Here is an 18,875-nt window from a genome sequence, read left to right as displayed (position 1 = left end):
GCCCTGGGAGTCCTCAACATTGAATCTGGATCTCATGGCATCAGGTCAAACATGGGCAAGGAAACCTCCTGCTGATTACCACCTACTGCCCTCCCTCAGCTGATTAATCAAACCTCCTCCATTTTGAGGAAGCACTGAGGGTAGCAAGGGCACATGAATGTACTCTGGATGGGGTACTTCAATGTCCATCACCAAGAGTGGCTCGGTAGCACCACTACTGACCGAGCTGGCCGAGTTCTGAAGGATATAGCTGCCAGACTGGGCCTGCAGCAGGTGGAGAGCGAACCAACACGAGGGAAAAACGTACTAGACTGGGCCATCAGCAGCAGCAGAATTGTATTCCACCACAATCAGTAACCTCATGGCCCAGCATATTCCTCACTCTACCATGACCAACAAGCCAGGGGATCAACCCTGGCTCAATGAGGAGTGTAGAAGAGCATGCCAGGAGCAGCACCAGGTGTACCTAAAAATGAGGTGCCAACCTGGTGAAGCTACAACTCAGGACTACATGCATGCTAAACAGTGGAAGCAACATGCTATAGACAGAGCTAAGCGATTCCACAACCAACGGATCAGATCAAAGCTCAGGAGTCCTGCCACATCCAATTCAGCAACTAACGGGAGGAGGAGGCTCTGTAAACATCCCCATCCTCAATGATGGCAGAGTCCAGCATGTAAGTGCAAAAGACAAGGCTGAAGCATTTGCAGCCATCTTCAGCCGGAAGTGTCGAGCAGATGATCCATCTCGACCTTCATCCCGATATCCCCACCATCACAGAAGCCAGTCTTCACCCAATTCGATTCACTCCACGTGATATCAAGAAAAGGCTGAGTGCACTGGATACAGCAAAGGCTATGAGCCCCGAAAACATCCCGGCTGTAGTGCCGAAGACTTGTGCTCCAGAACTAGCCGCGCCTCTAGCCAAACTGTTCCAGTACAGCTACAACACTGGCATCTACCCGACAATGTGGAAAATTGCCCAGGTATGTCCTGTCCACAAAAAGCAGGACAAATCCAATCCGGCCAATTACCGCCCCATCAGTCTATTCTCAATCATCAGCAAAGTGATGGAAGGTGTCGTCAACAGTGCTATCAAGCGGCACTTATTCACCAATAACCTGCTTAGCGATGCTCAGTTTGGGTTCCACCAAGACCACTCGGCTCCAGACCTTATTACAGCCTTGGTCCAAACATGGACAAAAGAGCTGAATTCCAGAGGTGAGGTGAGAGTGACTGCCCTTGACATCAAGGTAGCATTTGACCGAGTGTGGCACCAAGGAGCCCTAGTAAAATTGAAGTCAACGGGAATCAGGGGGAAAACTCTCCAATGACTGGAGTCATACCTAGTACAAAGGAAGATGGTAGTGCTTGTTGGAGGCCAATCACCTCAGCCCCAGAACATTGCAGCAGGAGTTCCTCAAGGCAGTGTCCTACGCCCAACCATCGTCAGCTGCTTCATCAATGACCTTCCCTCCATCATAAGGTCAGAAATGGGGATGTTCGCTGATGATTGCACAGTGATCAGTTTCATTCGCAACCCCTCGGATAATGTAGCAGTCCGTGCCCGCATGCAGCAAGACCTGGACAACATCCGGGCTTGGGCTGATAAGTGGCAAGTAACATTCGCGCCAGACAAGTGCCAGGCAATGACCATCTCCAACAAGAGAGAGACTAACCACCTCCCCTTGACATTCAACGGCATTACCATCACCGAATCCCCCACCATCAACATCCTGGGGGTCACCATTGACCAGAAACTTAATTGGACCAGCCATATAAATACTGTGGCTACAAGAGCAGGTCAGAGGCTGGATATTCTGCAGCGAGTGACTCACCTCCTGACTCCCCAAAGCCTTTCCACCATCTACAAGGAACAAGTCAGGAGTGTGATGGAATACTCTTCACTTGCCTGGATGAGTGCAGCTCCAACAACACTCAAGAAGCTCGACACCATCCAGGACAAAGGAGCCCGCTTGATTGGCACCCCATCCGCCACCCTAAACATTCACTCCCTTCACCACGTTGCACTGTGGCTGCAGTGTGTACCATCCACAGGATGCACTGCAGCAACTCGCCAAGGCTTCTTCGATAGCACCCCAAACCCGCGACCTCTACCACCTAGAAGGACAAGAGCAGCAGGTACATGGGAACAATACCACCTGAACGTTCCTCTCCAAGTCACACACCATCCCGACTTGGAAATATATCGTCGTTCCTTCAACGTCGCTAGGTCAAAATGCTGGAACTCCCTTCCGAACAGCATTGTGGGAGAACCTTCACCACACGGACTGCAGCGGTTCAAGAAGGCAGCTCACCATCATCTTCTCAAGGGCAATTAGGGATGGGCAATAAATGCCGGCCTCGCCAGCGAAGCCCACATCCCATGAACAAATTTTAAAAAACAGCGCAATGTCAGGCCTGGCTGCTCGCAGATATCAGATAAATGGCCAGGAAGCACGAATCTCACTGCATCTCAACGACTGGGCGAAGGTTAATCGTGCAGCGCGACCCCCGTGCCCGCATTCGGGGGCTGTTTAATTTAACCTCCATTTTCTCTCACACACACACGTCCCTCTCTCTTTCTCTCCCTGTCCCCAGTCTCTCTCTGTTTCTCCCAGCTTAGTACACTTTCTGAAATTTATAAGCCACAAAATAAAAACTACAACAGGTTTTTTAATCCTGTCATTTTTTCTCATTCTCTGTCACACATACAGACACACACAAAAATACAGATTCTCAACTGCCGGCTACCTGCTTCTCGCCTGAGAAATGAGCAGTCGACAATTGAAAATCGGGGCGGGATCTCGGCTGCCCCATTGAAGCAAGGCCTGCCTGATGCAATTTTCAGGTGGGCCTGTTAATGGGCATACAGCTTACTTGCCTGAAACAGGTGTAAGGCTGCTTAAATATGGAAATTGTTGTTCACTGTTGGTTGTAGAACCCCGAATGCAATTTTCAGGTACAAATGATGGGACCATGCGCCATACACACACTGCCTATTTTTACCAGGCACTGAGCGGCCTAACCAGTGGCCCTTCAAAGGACTGCTGGAGGCTGCTCAGAAAACAGTCCAGGCAATTCTTAATTTTAATTTTTGTTGGGCCAGGAAGAGTAGGAGTGCTCCTGCTGGGCCGATAAAAAATCTCTGGCCCACTGCCGGCCCATTCGAGGACCCTACCTCCGAGTTTGCTTCCTACCCCCAACCCCCGGCCCACCCTCCAACAGACCCAGCCTACTGTCCATCTCAGCATGGAAGCTGGCTGATTTCCTGCCCTCCCATGTGTTTAAACCTGTATTTAAACTCCTGTGTGCAAATGATAGTCCCACAGTCAGAAGTAATGTATTATTGGATAATTGCCAGTGCAATTCATTTTTGTGGAATTCATTGATTTTTCACTCAAAAAATCTGACTCTGAACTTGAAAATCCATAATGCACCATTGAGCTACCAGTACAGGTTTCCCCACTTTCATAATTTAGGAAAAGACAGAAATTTTTTTACTATATTTTTAAAAACCTGTCTTTTCAAGAAAAATGCCATCAGCTCAAATTATCATCAAATTACATTGATGGACATTGAAACATTTTTCTGTGCCAGAGCCCAAAGACCCACCACCTGTACTTGCCATTTATGGAATCAAACGATGGCATTTAGCCAAAGATACCAGTCTGTGCAGTACAGACTCTGTGATGCTCCTGGATGGAAGCAATGGAATATTTGGTTGACTGTTTCCCTGTTCCAGTTGAGTTCCAGGAGGAATTATGAATGTATTCCCAGACTTTTAGATGTTCTGGATTTTTAATGGGGTGATAAATTTCCCAAATAAAGGCAGCTGAACTCAGCACTATTAAATCGTGGGAAGCTCAATGTGGATCTTTACCAAAACTTGCAATTATGGCCAAGAGACACATCTCGACACCTATTAGTGCAGCAGATTTGGAAAGAACATTGTCCATTTACTAAGACCTGTTATTGAGAAACTTCGCAGGAGACAATTTAAAATTGTTACTGATGTTGAACTATAATAAGTAATTTCGATATGTAAGCCTAGATTTTGCGATTAGGTGCAAGTCTTCGAGTATTGTGCACAGTTCTGGTCTCCATATTATAGAAAGGACATAGAGGCATTGGAGAGGGGTCAAAAAAGATTCACAAGGATGATACCTGAACTGAGAGGATATGCTTATCAGGAAAGGCTGAACAGGCTGGGGCTCTTTTCTCTACAAAAGTGGAAGCTGAGGGGTGACCTGATAGATACCTTTAAGATAATGATCAGATATGATAGGATAAATGTAGAGAGAAAATGTTTCCATTTGTGGGGGAATCCAAAACTAGAGCTCATAAATATAAAATAGTCACTAATAAATCCAATAGGGAATTCAGAAAAAACTTCTGTACCCAAAGAGTGGTAAGAATTTGGAACGTGCTACCACAAGGAGTAGTTGAGGCAAATAGCATAGATGCATTTAAGGGAAAGTTAGATAAGCACATGAAAGAGCAAGAAATAGAAAGGTTTGCTGATCGGGTTCGGTGAAGTGGGGAGGGAGGAGGCTCTTGTGGAGCATAAATGCTGGCGTAGACCAGTTGGGCCGAATGGCCTGTTTCTGCACTGTAGCTTCAACGTAACTCAATGTAAATCCAACCTGTAGTACACTGCCCTCCTTGCTAAATCAAAATCATTAGAATAAGAACATAAGAAATAGGAGCAGGAATAGGCCCAACAGCCCCTCAAGTCTGCTCCGCCATTCAATAAGATCATGGCTGATCTTTGGCCTCAATTCCACTTTCCCGCCCGATCCCCATGTCCCTTGATTCCCCTAGAGTCCAAAAATCTATCTTTCTATACTCAATGACTCAATTTAAAATTGTTACTGATGTTGAACTATAATAAGTAATTTCGATATGTAAGCCTAGATTTTTCGATTAGGTGTAAGTCTTCGAGTATTGCGCACAGTTCTGGTCTCCATATTATAGAAGGGACATAGAGGCATTGGTGAGGGGTCAAAAAAGATTCACAAGGATGATACCTGAACTGAGAGGATATGCTGATCAGGAAAGGCTGAACAGGCTGGGGCTCTTTTCTCTACAAAAGAGGAAGCTGAGGGGTGACCTGATAGATACCTTTAAGATAATGATCAGATATGATAGGATAAATGTAGAGAGAAAATGTACCCTCTGGGGTAGAGAATTCTGAAGATTCACAACCCTCTGAGTGAAGAAATTCTTCCTCGTCTCAGTCTGAAATGGCCAACCCTTGATCCTAAAACTATGCCTCCTCGTTCTATGCTCGCCAGTCAGGGGAAACAACCTCTCAGCATCTATAATACGATCACATCTCATTCTTCTAAACTCCAGAGATTATGGGCATCATTTTAGCACCCGCTATCAGGTGCGTTCCTGGCGGGGTGGCTCCGAAAATCCGGGAATCCCGGAGCAGGTTCGGAGCCCGGCTCCAACCCGCCCACTTCCGGGTTCCCCACTGACGCGCCGGCGTGCGCGCGCAGACCCCGCATGTGGGAATCCCGCAGGCAATTAAAGCCAACGGGATGCCACTTGAAAGTATTTATGTTGCTTGTTCAGGTCGTTTACAGACCTGATTGAGCTGTTTTATTCGGAGGGGTGGGATTTTACACTGAACTGAGACTGTTTCCCATACTGGGGGAAACACTCCCAATTCAAACGGAGGTGTTGCAGCCAGCAGCCTCTGGCAGCTGCAAAGGTGCTTTTGACAGGTGTGGGGGGGAGACCCTTCAACATCGCAGGAGGCCACTCCGTCACATTGGACAAAGTTTGGCCTCCACCACCCTCCTCTTAACAAGAAAATTCACCGACCTGGAACCGCAACACCGGTGTGAGGACACACTTACCTACCCTGCGGACCCTCTCAGATGTACATCTTCCAGATGGGGGCCACCGTAGCTGCAGTCATGACCTCCTCGGAGGGTGAACAGCATCACCAGCCTCACCAGCCTCGCCGTCCACGCCGTCCACCTCTGACACGTGGAGCTCCACAACAGAGTGCTGTGACACATCCACCTGTACAGGGGAGGGAGGGCAACCGCAGAGAGAGATGCGTCGCAGAGGGCACTACCCTCGCCACAGGGTCCACAGACCGAGGCTCAGCTTCCTGGACCTCTCTGAGCAGCAGTGCACACGGAGGCTCAGAGTCACTCGACATGTAGTCGTGGACATCTGCAGCCTCCTTCACGCTGAGCTGCTCCCGGCTGGCCCGAGCACCATCTTCTTACTTGTCGCTGTCAAAGTCACCACTGCCCTCAACAACTTCTCCTCCGCATCCTTCCAGGGTGCCACCGGGGACATTGCCGACGTCTCTCAGTCGTCTGCACAAAAGAGCCCTGCAAATACACCTACACCCACTCTGCAGTGACACAATGGGTGGCATCAGTTGTGGGTCTTCATTGTGATCCTCAGGAAAGGGCATTATTGCACAAACCAGACAAGATTTGCAAAGACGTGGCAGTAGTGGTGCCAATATAATATGTAATGTGAGTTGGTCAGAAATTCAATATAAGTAAAAACCATGACAAACCCTCAAACACTCTTGTGCATCCCCTTCATGCTCACGACATGTTTGCCTTACGCTGCCTACTGCACATATGTGATGCATGCCCTGTGGCTGCAGCACAGGTAGTGGCAGGTTGAGTTAGGCTGACTGTGAAAGAGATGCACGAGAGGGTGAGTATGAGATAGAGCCATGAGATTGTATGAGGATTGGGTTGAGTGGTAGTGGCGGGATGAGTACTGGCGAGGTGAGTAAGTGCAGGTAAGATGAGGATGAGGTTTGAGTGGGTATGAGGGGTGATGTGACAGAGTAGTGTTGGCAGTGCAGAAGGAGATGTGGGGTGGGGGCGGTGATGTGGCAGATAGAGTGTAGGGGAATGAGTAAGTGTACTCACTTTGGCTGACCTACTGAGGTAATTGGAGCGCCTCCTGCACTGTATGCAGGTGGGCGATATGTTGGTGGTGCAGGTGACCTGCTCTGCCACCTCGAGCCAGGCCTTCCTGGTGGCAGAGGCAGGCCGCTTCCTCCCGCCCGCCGGGGGGAATATCTCTGTCCTCCCCCTCCTCCTCACCCCATCTAATGATACCTGGAGTGAGGCATCATTAAACTGGGAGCAGCCTTCCCCCTGGGCTGCTCCATGCTGTAATTTTTTCTATTTGTTGCAGCATCTGTCAGTGGAGGACTGCCCCTTTAAATAGAGCTCCTCCAGCTGACAGATCTTACTGCGCATGCGCAGCCCGCCCGACGCGCAGATCAGCAGTGGGGAACCCGGAAGACAAGGCAAGTGGATCCAATTAGGCTGCGATCGCGCGGGGGGCAGACTGATTTCACCAGGCGCGTTACCCACACGCCCAATAGCCCCCCCGCCGCGAACCCGCAGCCCTGCTAACATCGAGCCCTATTGGCCCATTCTACTTAATCTCTCCTCATAATCTCAGCGATAATCTCGGCAAGCTCCTGGCATGGAAAACGTTTGAGTTTGGAAGCTTGTCCATTGTGGGAAATCGGTGGGCTGCAACAGGATTTAAAAGCCTGCAGCAACTTAATGGAACATAGTAACATAGAACAGTAGCAGGCCATTCAGCCCCTCGAGCCTGTTCTGCCATTCAATGAGATCATGGCTCACCTGTACTCTAACTCTATTTAACCGCCTTAGCTCCGTATCCCTTAATACCCTTGGCCAGCAAAAATCTATTGATTAAGATTTTAAAATATTAATTGAGCTAGCATCTCTTGCTTTTTGTTGGAGGGAGTTTCACACTTCTACCACCCTTTGTGTGAAGAATTGTTTCCTAACTTCTTTCCTGAATGGCCTGGCTCTGATTTTAAGGTTTTGTCCCCTTGTCCTAGACTCCCCCACCAGCGGAAAAAGTTTCTCTCCATCTACACTATCAACTCCTTTCAAAATCCTAAAAATATCAACCAAATCATCCTTTAACCTTCTATATTCCAGGAAATACAAGCCTAGTTTGTGTAATTTCTTCTCATAATTTAACACTTGGAGCCCTGGTAACATTTCGGTGAATCTGCGCTGCACACCTTCCAAGGCCAATATATCCTCTCTAAGGTGCGGTGCCCAGAACTGTACACAGTATTCCAGATGTGGTCTAAGCAGGGCTTTGTATAGCTGTAGCAAAACTTTTCCCCCTTTGTATTCTAGCTCTCTAGATATAAAGGCTAACATTCCATTAGCTTTTTTGATTATTTTTTGTACCTGACCATGACATTTTAGTGCACATGGACCCTTAAATCTCCTTGGACGTCCACTGTGCCTAGCTTTTCACCTTTTCATACATAATCTGATCTATTCTTTTTTCATCCAAAATGGATAACCTCACACTTAGCTGTGTTAAAATCTATCTGCCACAGTTTTGCCCACTAACTTAATCTATCAATGTCTTTTCGTAATTTTATGCTCCCATCCACACTACTTACTATGCCACCTATCTTTGCGTCATCGACAAACTTGGATAAATGGCTCCCTATTATGTTATCTAAGTCATTAATAAATATAGTGAATAATCAAGGCCCCAGCACAGATCCTTGTGGGACACCAATAGTCACTTCCTTCCAAGTCGAATACATACCCATAATCACTAATCTGCCTCAAAATACAGTCAGAAATGGGGGAAATTATAATGGGGAACAAAGAAATGGCAGAACAATTAAACAAATACTTTGGTTCTGTCTTCACAAAGGAGGACACAAATAACCTCCTGGAAATGTTAGGGAACCAAGGGTCTAGTGAGAGGGAGGAACTGAAGGAAATCAGTATTAGTAAAAAATTGTTTCTAGGGAAATTAATGGGGCTAAAGGCTGACAATTCTCCAGGGCCTGATAATCTACATCCCAGAGTACTAAAGGAAGTGGCCCTGGAAATAGTGGATGCATTGGTGGTCATCTTCCAAAATTCTATAGACTCTGGAACAGTTCCTACAGATTGGAGGATGGCAAATGTAACCCCACTATTTAAAAAAGGAGGGAGAGAAAAAACAGGGAATTACAGACCAGTTAGCCTAACATCAGTAGTGGGGAAAATGCTAGAGTCTATTATAAAGGATGTGCTAACAGAACACTTGGAAGGCATTAATGGGATTGGACAAAGTCAGCATGGGCTTGTGAAAGAGAAATCATGCTTAACAAATCTACTGGAGTTTTTTGAGGATGTAACTAGTAGAATAGATAGGGGAGAACCAGTGGATGTGGTGTACTTGGATTTTCAGAAGGCTTTTGATAAGGTCCCACACAAGAGGTTAGTGTGCAAAATTAAAGCATGGGATTGGGGGGAATATACTGGCATAGATTGAGAATTGGTTGACAGACAGGACACAGAGAGTAGAAATAAACGTGTCTTTTTCCGGGTGGCAGGCAGTGACTAGTTGGGTACCGCAGGGATCAATGCTTGGGCCCCAGCTATTCACAATATATATCAATGATTTGGATGAGGGAACTGAATGTAACATTTCCAAGTTTGCAGACGACACAAAGCTGGGGTGGAATGTGAGCTGTGAGGAGGATGCAAAGAGGCTCCAATGTGATTTAGACAAGTTGGGTGAGTGGGCAAGAACATGGCAGATGCAGCATAATGTGGATAAATGTGATGTTATCCACTTTGGTTGTAAAAACAGAAAGACAGATTATTATCTGAATGGTGATAGATTGGGAAAAGGGGAGGTGCAACGAGACCTGGGTGTCCTTGTACACCAGTCGCTGAAAGCGAGCATTCAGGTGCAGCAAGCAGTCAGGAAGGCGAATGGTATGTTGGCGTTCATTGCAAGAGGAATTGAGTACAGGAACAGGGATGCTGTTGTCACCTGAAGAAGGGGATAATCTCTGAAAGCTTGTGAATTTAAAATAAAATTGTTGGATTATAACCTGGTGTTGTAAGATTCCTTACATGTTGTTGTACAGGGCCTTGGTGAGACCACATCTGGAGTATTGTGTGCAGTTTTGGTCTCCTTATCTGAGGAAGGATGTCCTTGCCATGGAGGGAGTGCAACGAAGGTTTCTGGGATGGCAGGACTGACGTATGAGGAGAGATTGGGTCGACTAGGCCTATATTCACTAGAGTTTAGAAGAATGAGAGGTGATCTGATCGAAACATATAAAATTCTAACAGGACTGGACAGACTAGATGCAGGGAGGATGTCCAGAACCAGGGGTCACAGTCTCAGGATACGGGGTATACCATTTAGAACCGAGATGAGGAGAAATTTCTTCACTCAGAGGGTGGTGAACCTGTGGAATTCTCTACCACAGAAGGCAGTGGAGGCCAATTCATTCAATGTATTCAAGAAGGAGATAGATATATTTCTTAATGCTAAAGGTATATGGGGAAAAAGCAGGAACAGGGTACTGAGTTAGACGATCAGCCATGATCATTTTGAATGGCGGAGCAGGCCCGAAGGGCTGAATGGCCTACTCTTGCTCCTATTTTCTATGTTTCTATGTTTCTAAAAAATTCATTTCGGTTCATTAGACACGACCTACCTTTTACAAATTCATGTTGGCTCTCTCTAATCAGTTCAAATTTCTCTGAGTGCTCAGACACTTTGTCCTTAATTAAAGATTCAAATAACTTCCCCACAACAGATGTTAGACTAACAGGTCTAAAAGCGCAGGCAGTGTGGTGCAGAGAGCGTTATTTCAAAAGTTAAGAAGCATGTTTCATCAGGAAGCAGGAATGCGATATTGGTGTGTTCCATATTTAGTCATTGTAATGGCCTGGCTCACACAACAATTTTAAAACCATCACCATCACAAAACATAAAATGTGGCAGTGTGCCCAGAACAGTCCACTACCTCTTACTCCCAACAGAAATTATTATAACAAATGTCTAATTTGTGAAAATATTGTGCAAACGTGCCTGGTGTGCCAGTTCATGTGCAATTGTAATGGATATGTATAATTTATCACTAGTATATTTCTTCTTCGGATTATACAACAGTGAACCCTTCCTGAACATCAGCAAACCCCAGTTTTCCATCGCAGCTGGTATAAATTCAGGCAATGCTATTATATCTAAAAAGATAAGAACATAATGAGTCAGTTGCAATGCAAAGTCATGCAATAAGTTATAGCGCACAATGGCCTAGAAATTGATTGATGCTGCTCCCAAGTTCCAGGTGTAAATGTGGCGCCAAAGCTTCCAATTTGGTAGGAAATGTGTGGTGCACTTTCCCGCTGGAAGTGCACTGCCCGGCATTTTGGTAAAGGCAGAAAAAGAGGGGTCCTTGGCCCACACCTGAAACAGGCATTAGGCCATTTGCATAAACCGATTCCCTGGCAAGCTGCCTGGGGATGCCCAGCATGCTTCCGCAGCTCACCGGTCTTATTCAAGTGAGGCCCGAGGCCCAATATTGGGTGCGCCTCTAGCCTACCTGTTCCGGTGTATGGATTATTTTCTGCGTCCAGTTTGCACCGACAAACCAATTTCTAGGCCAATATCTTCAAACAAGTAGTATAGTCAAACAATGAGTATAGAAGATTAAGGGGTGCTCTAATTGAAGTGTTTAAGATGATTAAAGGAATGATAGGGTAGATAGAGAGAAACTATTTCCTCTGATGAGGGAGTCCAGAACAAGGGAAAGTAACATTAATATTAGAGTTCGGTCATTTAGGGGTGATGTCAGGAAGCACTTCTTCACACAATGGATTGTGGAAATCTGGAACTCCCTCCCCAAAAAGCTGTTGAGGCTAGATCGATTGAAAATTTCAAAACTCAGATTGATAGATTTTTGTTAGGCAAAGGTATTAAGGGTTACGGAACCAAGGCGGTTAGATAGAGTTAAGAGACAGATCAGCCATAATATAATTGAATGGCAGAACAGGCATTTTAGGCGATAGCGTAAAACGAGAAGGAACAGAGTGACAGAGAATCGGCCGCCTGTTATACACCGCTTAGAATTTTTATTTCCATTGACTTCAATGGCAATGAAAATCGAGAAAGATGTAAAACGGGCGGCCGATTCGTTATCGTCTGTTTTACATTATCGCGCTAAGTCAAAATGACCCCAAATTCATTATGTGGGACTGGAGTCACACTGTAGGCCAGACTGGGTAGGGGTGGCAGGTCCCTTCCCTGAAGGACAAAAGTGAACCAATTAGGTTTTTACGACTATCCAGCAGTTTTCATTTTCATTTTCTGGTACTAGCCCACAAATTACTCGATTTATTGAATTCAATTTTACAACTTGCTACAATAAGATTTGAACTCACAACTTATGATAAATCACCCTGGTCGCTCACCATGAACGGTGCCAACAGGGATGAAAATGATAGTCGAGTGCTACCCGCTGCCGTTTTAATCCCACCAATTCAGGGAGCTGGGAAAGTGCCCGCTGCAGTTAGCAGTTGCCTTATTAACAATGAAAAGATGGGGCCTGCTGACATAATTTGGACCCCACTGCATATTTAATAGAGAATCGCGTGAATTACACACAGTCCTAGAGCCACCTGTGAAAGCTGCTGCCTGAAATTCTGCTCCCTCCCACGACCTTCATGTCATCCCCGCTGGCTTTGAGCAGGAGTCAGGATTGACTCATTTAAATGAGACTCGAGAGTTAAAAAGGCCCAGGCCTCACGCTGGCCTTACACTGAACCCTGCAATAGTGAAGTAATTGTGATTCTAAATTGCATTTTCCAAATGCTTTGTAAGTTTTACATATATATAAAATAAAGGCATTTTAGGTTATGCTGCATTTGACCATATTGAGAACTATAAGATGAGAGTATACAAATAAGTGACTTACCTACTTTGGGGAGGGGGTAACTCACATTATAATACTCTTCAAAACATGTGAGTATTGGGCCTGTTATGTTTAACGCAAATTCAGCTTCACCATTCGATATGGCTTCTTTATCTGCCCAAACACGAATCTGAAGAAGTATTTGAATTTAAAGTACAGTATTTATAAGTAATCTTTAATTAAAATTTTGATTTCATATTAAAATTCAGCAATGTCTCCTCTGTACAGTTTATGTAATTCTGTGTCCTCACTGATTGATTTGTTATCTCCAGTAACTGTATTTCAATTCATATTTCTCACATTTCCTACATTACAACAGTGATTACACTTCAAAATTGGCTCTAAAGCAATTTGCAATGTCCTGAGTTCGCGAAAGACGTGATATAAATCCAAATCTTTCTATCGTACTTTCTTTCTTTCGTTCATTCATTCGTTCATTTTCAAAGTGGCTTCAAAATGCTGCTGATCCAGTTCATAAACATGTCTTTCCATGAATCCAATTTATTTTCAACTTGAGTTGAGTATGACTTGCTTACCTTAGTAGAGGTAAATTTATTTTGAAATTTCCAAAGGAAAAAAATACACATAACACTCATAGAAATAATAATAAATATTAAGATCATTGATAATTACCTCTATGCCATTGTAAGTTGTGTTAATGTAATCATAGTCACAGACAGCAAAAGCAGTTAGATAGGTAGACATCTTCACAGTGGTGTTAAATGTGGTAACTTTCCATGTACCATCCTCTTCCAGTCTTTCAGAAACATCTAAAAATTCAAAACATTCAAATGAAGTAATTTCCTATTGCTTTTGCAGTGGTAAAAGTGCTGGCATTAAACAAACTCATCTGTTACTACTCAGACAGAGAGATTTGCTTCAAAGAAACGCCTGAATTTGCAGCAGGTGTGATGGAAACCTGGGTCTTCTGATGTTCTGAAAGAATTTGTTGTTGCTTAATCCAAAGCAGAAATGCACTGGTAATAAATGGACCATTAACACAATGATAGCTGAGTTGGAACCCATCGAGTCCTGGAGATTTGTCAATCTTCAGTCTCATTATTTTCTCCATTACCATTTTTTACTTACATTGAATCTAGTTATTTTCAGTTTTCCTTTTATCTCTGGTACTTTATCCTCTTCCTCTACTGTGTTCCAAAACCAGAAGATTCTGCAGTGTGCCAGCAATAGGCTTTGGAATGGTCCTCCTGTCACTTTCTCTGATGGAGCTATTAGTACGATGGTGCATCCTCTGTTCTTCTACTTCTGCAGGCATGCTGCTGTAGGAATCCCAATCCTGATGGTGGCCAGTGATCTCTGCTGAGATTTCAGAATCCTTCATCCATGGTTGTGTCACATATGTTTTGAAGTTCTACAGAACTGGTCTTTATTGCATCTTGGATTTATAGCTGTCAAAGCCTCAATGTCATCAGTGGAGATGCTCTGATTGTGCTCACACATTGTATGCCTGAAGGGAGGAGTAGGCCATTCAACCCATTGAACCTGCTCTTCCATTTTGTTAACCATGGTAGCTCTTTAATTTTTTAATCACAATTCCCTGCAATTTCTCCATATTCATAACATTGAGTAATTCTGTATCTATGGACTCCTGGAGCAGTGCATTGTACATTCTCACAACCCTTCATGAGAAGATTTTTATCCTGGATTCACTTTTAATCACCTTAACTCTAATTTTATTATTATGTCCCTTTGTTCTGGAATCTCCAACTAAAGGAAAGAGTCATTCCCCAACCATCTTGTTAAATCCTTTCATTATTTTAAATACCTCAATCAATTCACCTCTTGGCCTCTTCATCTCTGAGGAATAAAGTGGGTTTATCGGGTCTCACATCATAGCGAAGTGATATCATTCCCGGTATCATCCTGGTGAATCATCACTGGACCAGAACCATTCCTAAGATGGGAGGCCAAAAACTGAAAACCATGCTCCAAACTAGAGCTCTGAATTACATCCTTGCTTTTATACTCTGTACATCTTCTGATGAAGCATAATGATTCATTAGACTTTTAAATCACTTCTTGCAATGTATGCACTAGATTTAATCATTTTATACACCTGGACACGAAGATCTTTGTTTATCATCCCAACCCGTTTATACTTTTTGAGATCCAGGGGGCCTCACATGGAATGGACACAGGTCAGAATATCGGCTGCCAAACCTTGAACATCCGATTCACAAGGCACCCGATCTTATGATTTAAGGCTGAGTAACAAAATCACACTCCCAGCATGTGGGACCTCATTAAGATATGCAGATTCCTTTATAAAAAGTCTGAGTTTTATGAATTTTGCCGCGGCTCCACCAACAGTGCGAGCTTCACCCATAAAAACTGAGCTTACAGGAGTCCTTAGGAGCTCGTCCATTGAAACGTGGGGGAGTGGAGAGCGAGGATGGCGGGGTGGGGGGTGGTTGTGGGGGTTGCTGTGGCTATAGGTCTATATTCCGTTGGATGATTTTGTTTGATGCATTATTTGGTTCTCCTGGGTAATCCTCCATTTATGAGCTTTGGTACATTTTTTGATTCCATTGTTTTAATATTATTTTTGATTGTCACTGGTTTTGATGTGACACTTTACAAAGATATCCCTTTAAGGGTTCCAAGCAAGCTGCACAATTGAAACGAAGAAGAGTAGTTTATGATAAGCAACAAATGCAGCATTTTTTTCTCTCACATCTATCACTGTCCTGGAACCTGTACATGGACGTGTCAAAGGTGTCCTCATTTCACCAACTCCACTTCACAAGTTAGGCTGCTACACAATAACCTGCACAGAACATCTAGATCAGGACTGGCTCTTCCCATAGGAGTAAAGGTTTCCACATCAGGAACCTTTCATGCCACCATATCCTTCTAAGCCACCCAGGAGACGTCCATCACAGTACTTGCATCAGGGAAGTGACAACCGCCATGTTTGCAAGAGACAACACCTTCATTACTCTTCCTGTGGATGGAAGCATCGGTTGGACAGGGTGCAGAGCTTTCTTTAGGTGACAGGGTTCACTTGAGTCGAAGGAGTCGCATATGGAACTCATTTGGGCATCAATGCTCTTTATATCAACCTAATGGTTTCAAGAAGAGAAAGGGGTTGCACTTAATTAATGTTCAGGTGGTTTCTGACCATAGATATATCACTATGCACTTTATTATGCAGCATTCCATGGTGTTTGTACTATTTGAAGGGAAAGAAACACTAGAGATGGCTCTCAGGAGACAAGGACTATCCTCTGCAACCATGGTTACTGGTTCTATTGAGGAAGCTGCTAACAACAGAGGACTTGGATACCTCAACATCTGTTTGTTGTTCCTTGTCTGCCACCTCCATCTTCAAAATAAGTGTGTCATGCAGTTTAGGCTCAAAGCAATAGACAGTGTGCACAAGGAGCACAATTGTGCACAATGCTCGAAATGTACCTCCCAGAGGGTGCAAAAATTCTCAACTTAAGTTTGTGTCATGGTTGATGGGGCCCACAAGAAATGCCAACAAAACTGAGAAGTACAATTACTTTCACATTGGTCCTGATACCAGAATACTTCTTTCTCATTTTGAGCAAGGTACACAGTAATTGGATGGTTGCATTGACGTAGTTAGCAATATCCCCGCATGAAGCTAGCATGTGTTTTAATGGAAGGCGAGTATTAGCCCAAAATAGGTGGCGGAAGCTATATTGCAACATTCAGCACAGTCCACCCCCTGAGCTATAGGTGCAGGCGCACCTGTTCACTGGCCCAGCTGAACTCTATCTTTGCCAGGATCGAATAGTTCGGACTTTCATTCCCATCTGACATTCTTCCATCCAAAGTGTACTACCTCACATTTTGTTATGTTTTTGTGATGTTTTATCCTTTCTCTCTATACTTTTTGGGGTTCTGTATTTCAAGCTACTTTCATAGGTGAGCCCTTATTCCCTACCTCCTCAGGATTATTTTACTTAAACTGACATCCAGGTAAAATTCATAGCACCCAGATAATAAACAGGAAACCTTATATTATTAGATTATTTTGGATAACGGTTAAGCAGAGGCATAACATTTATATTTAGAGTACTTATTACAATATGATATAGAAAATACATTTTCAAATCTTTACTGCTAAAGCTATGCCTTGTATTACTTTTTTGCATAGTTGTTTCTTTTTAATCTTTTCCCTGTCAACTATGGATATTTTCTGGCTTATTCTCTTCAGGGGTACTCGTCAGACACTCTCTCCTTGAAGACTCCAGATAAAGTTCATTGATTTGAAAAAAGGCAGACTCATAAGTAACCCTGAAACAGTAACTGGTGCTTTGTGAATTTAAATAACCGTCTGTTCATTTCAAAAAGTTACCAGTGAGAAACTTATTTTAACAAATCATACAGCATGTTTGTCTTTGAATTGATTAGCTCAGTTCCTTCCTCAAGCAAACTTCTTAAAGATCTACTAACTAATCATCACAACAATGTACTGAGTTAAATTGGGGCAGAATCTCAGAATTAAACTATTTTTAACTCCTTATGCACCACGACAGAATTAATCAATCCAATATCAAGTTCAATCTTGGACAAGAATGAAGCATTTTTGTCACTGTTATGTTGAACTTCATCTTCAATCAATCCACACACACTGTTTTACACAGTTCACTATAGTTCAGTATTATCAGTGAACTTGAATATTCTCTCATACTCCCAAATGCACATCTTTTATTTGGAACGAAAAGGCGTCCCAGCACTGATCCCTGGAGGAGATTGCTTGTCACTCCCTGCTAACCCAAGAATGTGTTTTTGCCTCATGAGGTCTCCCCTACCTCAAGATGCTGCTGATGCTGCATTCTGGTCTGCAGAGCCAGCAACTCTTGCTATATAATGCTACCCAAACTGACTAATAGAATCTGCAATCCTATCTAGACCAGCTTACATCATCTCTGCAATGACACAAGTCATTTATCAGTGGTCCCATGAGGTCTGAGTCACAAAGCAACCTACAGGTCCTGTAGCCATGTTGGACCTCTGTTCAGCAGTAGCCAGCTGTGTCTTCCAGGTTCCCTTCTTCATCCATCATCAGTAACTCAGCCTACGTTCCTTCCTCAAACTCACTAAACCCCTCTGAAGTATCTGGTGTTTGCTTCAAGTTAGGTGAGTAATGCAGAGTGCTGTGGTGATTGTGATGTTGCTGAGGGACCAGGTTGATTTTACAAGGTTTCTAGTATTTCTGTAAAGAAGAAGATGTCTCAGGGTGAGCAAATATGCATTGTTCTGCATATTATTGTTGTAATGATTGTAGACGCTATAATTTGTGCAGAAACACAAACACTACTTTAAGCTGATGAGAGTCAAAACCTTTCGCACAGTGAATGTATATAATTATCTTTGCATAAACCAGGAGAATTGTTGTTTCCATAAGATTCAGCATCTCCCAGGCCTTGCAGGACCTCACAGCTTATCATCTCCATTTATAGCCTCCTCATAGCAGGCAAGGAATTGAGATGCCCTAGGCAACCACCATTGTCCTGCTGGCAGCTCCTGAAGGCTGTTGTCTTCTGTAGTGAAAGATCAGGTTGCATTACATGAGAAGATATTTTGCTGAGACTGGGCAAGGCCTCACAACAGTGTGTACATTGATCAATGTATAGACAGGATGACAAATGCGTAATCTGGGCAGAGAGCCTCACTCACTGGAAGCACAGATCAAGAAGTCACTGACACACACTCTGTGATTTTATGTCCATCAATTTTAAATGGCTGGAATTTTAAATAATTCAAACTAATGGACAGAAAATCACAGGGAGAGTGTCCATGATTCCTAATATGTGCTGCTGATGGGCATTTCTCCCAGCCTGGATAGCACATCAATACAATTGGCTTCATATTGCTCAGTAGAATAAAATGTCAAGTACTTTAGAAAAGCAAAGTGAGGTACTGTACTCTAAGATTTCCATGTCATATGTGCATAAGAATATTATTGAACAATCTTTATCAGCTGCTATAATTAGCCATGCCCATTCATAGGAATGTAAGATAACTGACCGTCAGACCCATATATAGTAGTAAAAGAAAATTAGCAATAATTGCATTGCTTACTTTGGCACCTTTCTTCAAATT

General features: G+C 43.9%; 1 protein-coding gene across 1 annotated transcript in view; it reads right to left on the bottom strand.

Annotated features, from left to right (window-relative positions):
* LOC137320960 (aminopeptidase Q-like) overlaps positions 1–18,875 on the bottom strand; it is a 118,764-nt gene that overhangs the window by 77,637 nt on the left and 22,252 nt on the right. The window contains exons 3-5 of the mRNA XM_067982990.1: positions 13,410–13,546; positions 12,780–12,906; positions 10,895–11,049 (exon numbers count right to left, since the gene is read on the bottom strand). Coding sequence (XP_067839091.1) covers positions 10,895–11,049; positions 12,780–12,906; positions 13,410–13,546 — 419 coding nt within the window. The remainder of the gene's footprint in view (positions 1–10,894; positions 11,050–12,779; positions 12,907–13,409; positions 13,547–18,875) is intronic.

Source organism: Heptranchias perlo, chromosome 4, assembly GCF_035084215.1.
Source record: "Heptranchias perlo isolate sHepPer1 chromosome 4, sHepPer1.hap1, whole genome shotgun sequence".
Taxonomy (NCBI): domain Eukaryota; kingdom Metazoa; phylum Chordata; class Chondrichthyes; order Hexanchiformes; family Hexanchidae; genus Heptranchias; species Heptranchias perlo.
Note: the sequence above shows the minus strand (reverse complement) of the source record. Positions and strands in the feature narration are given on the sequence as shown.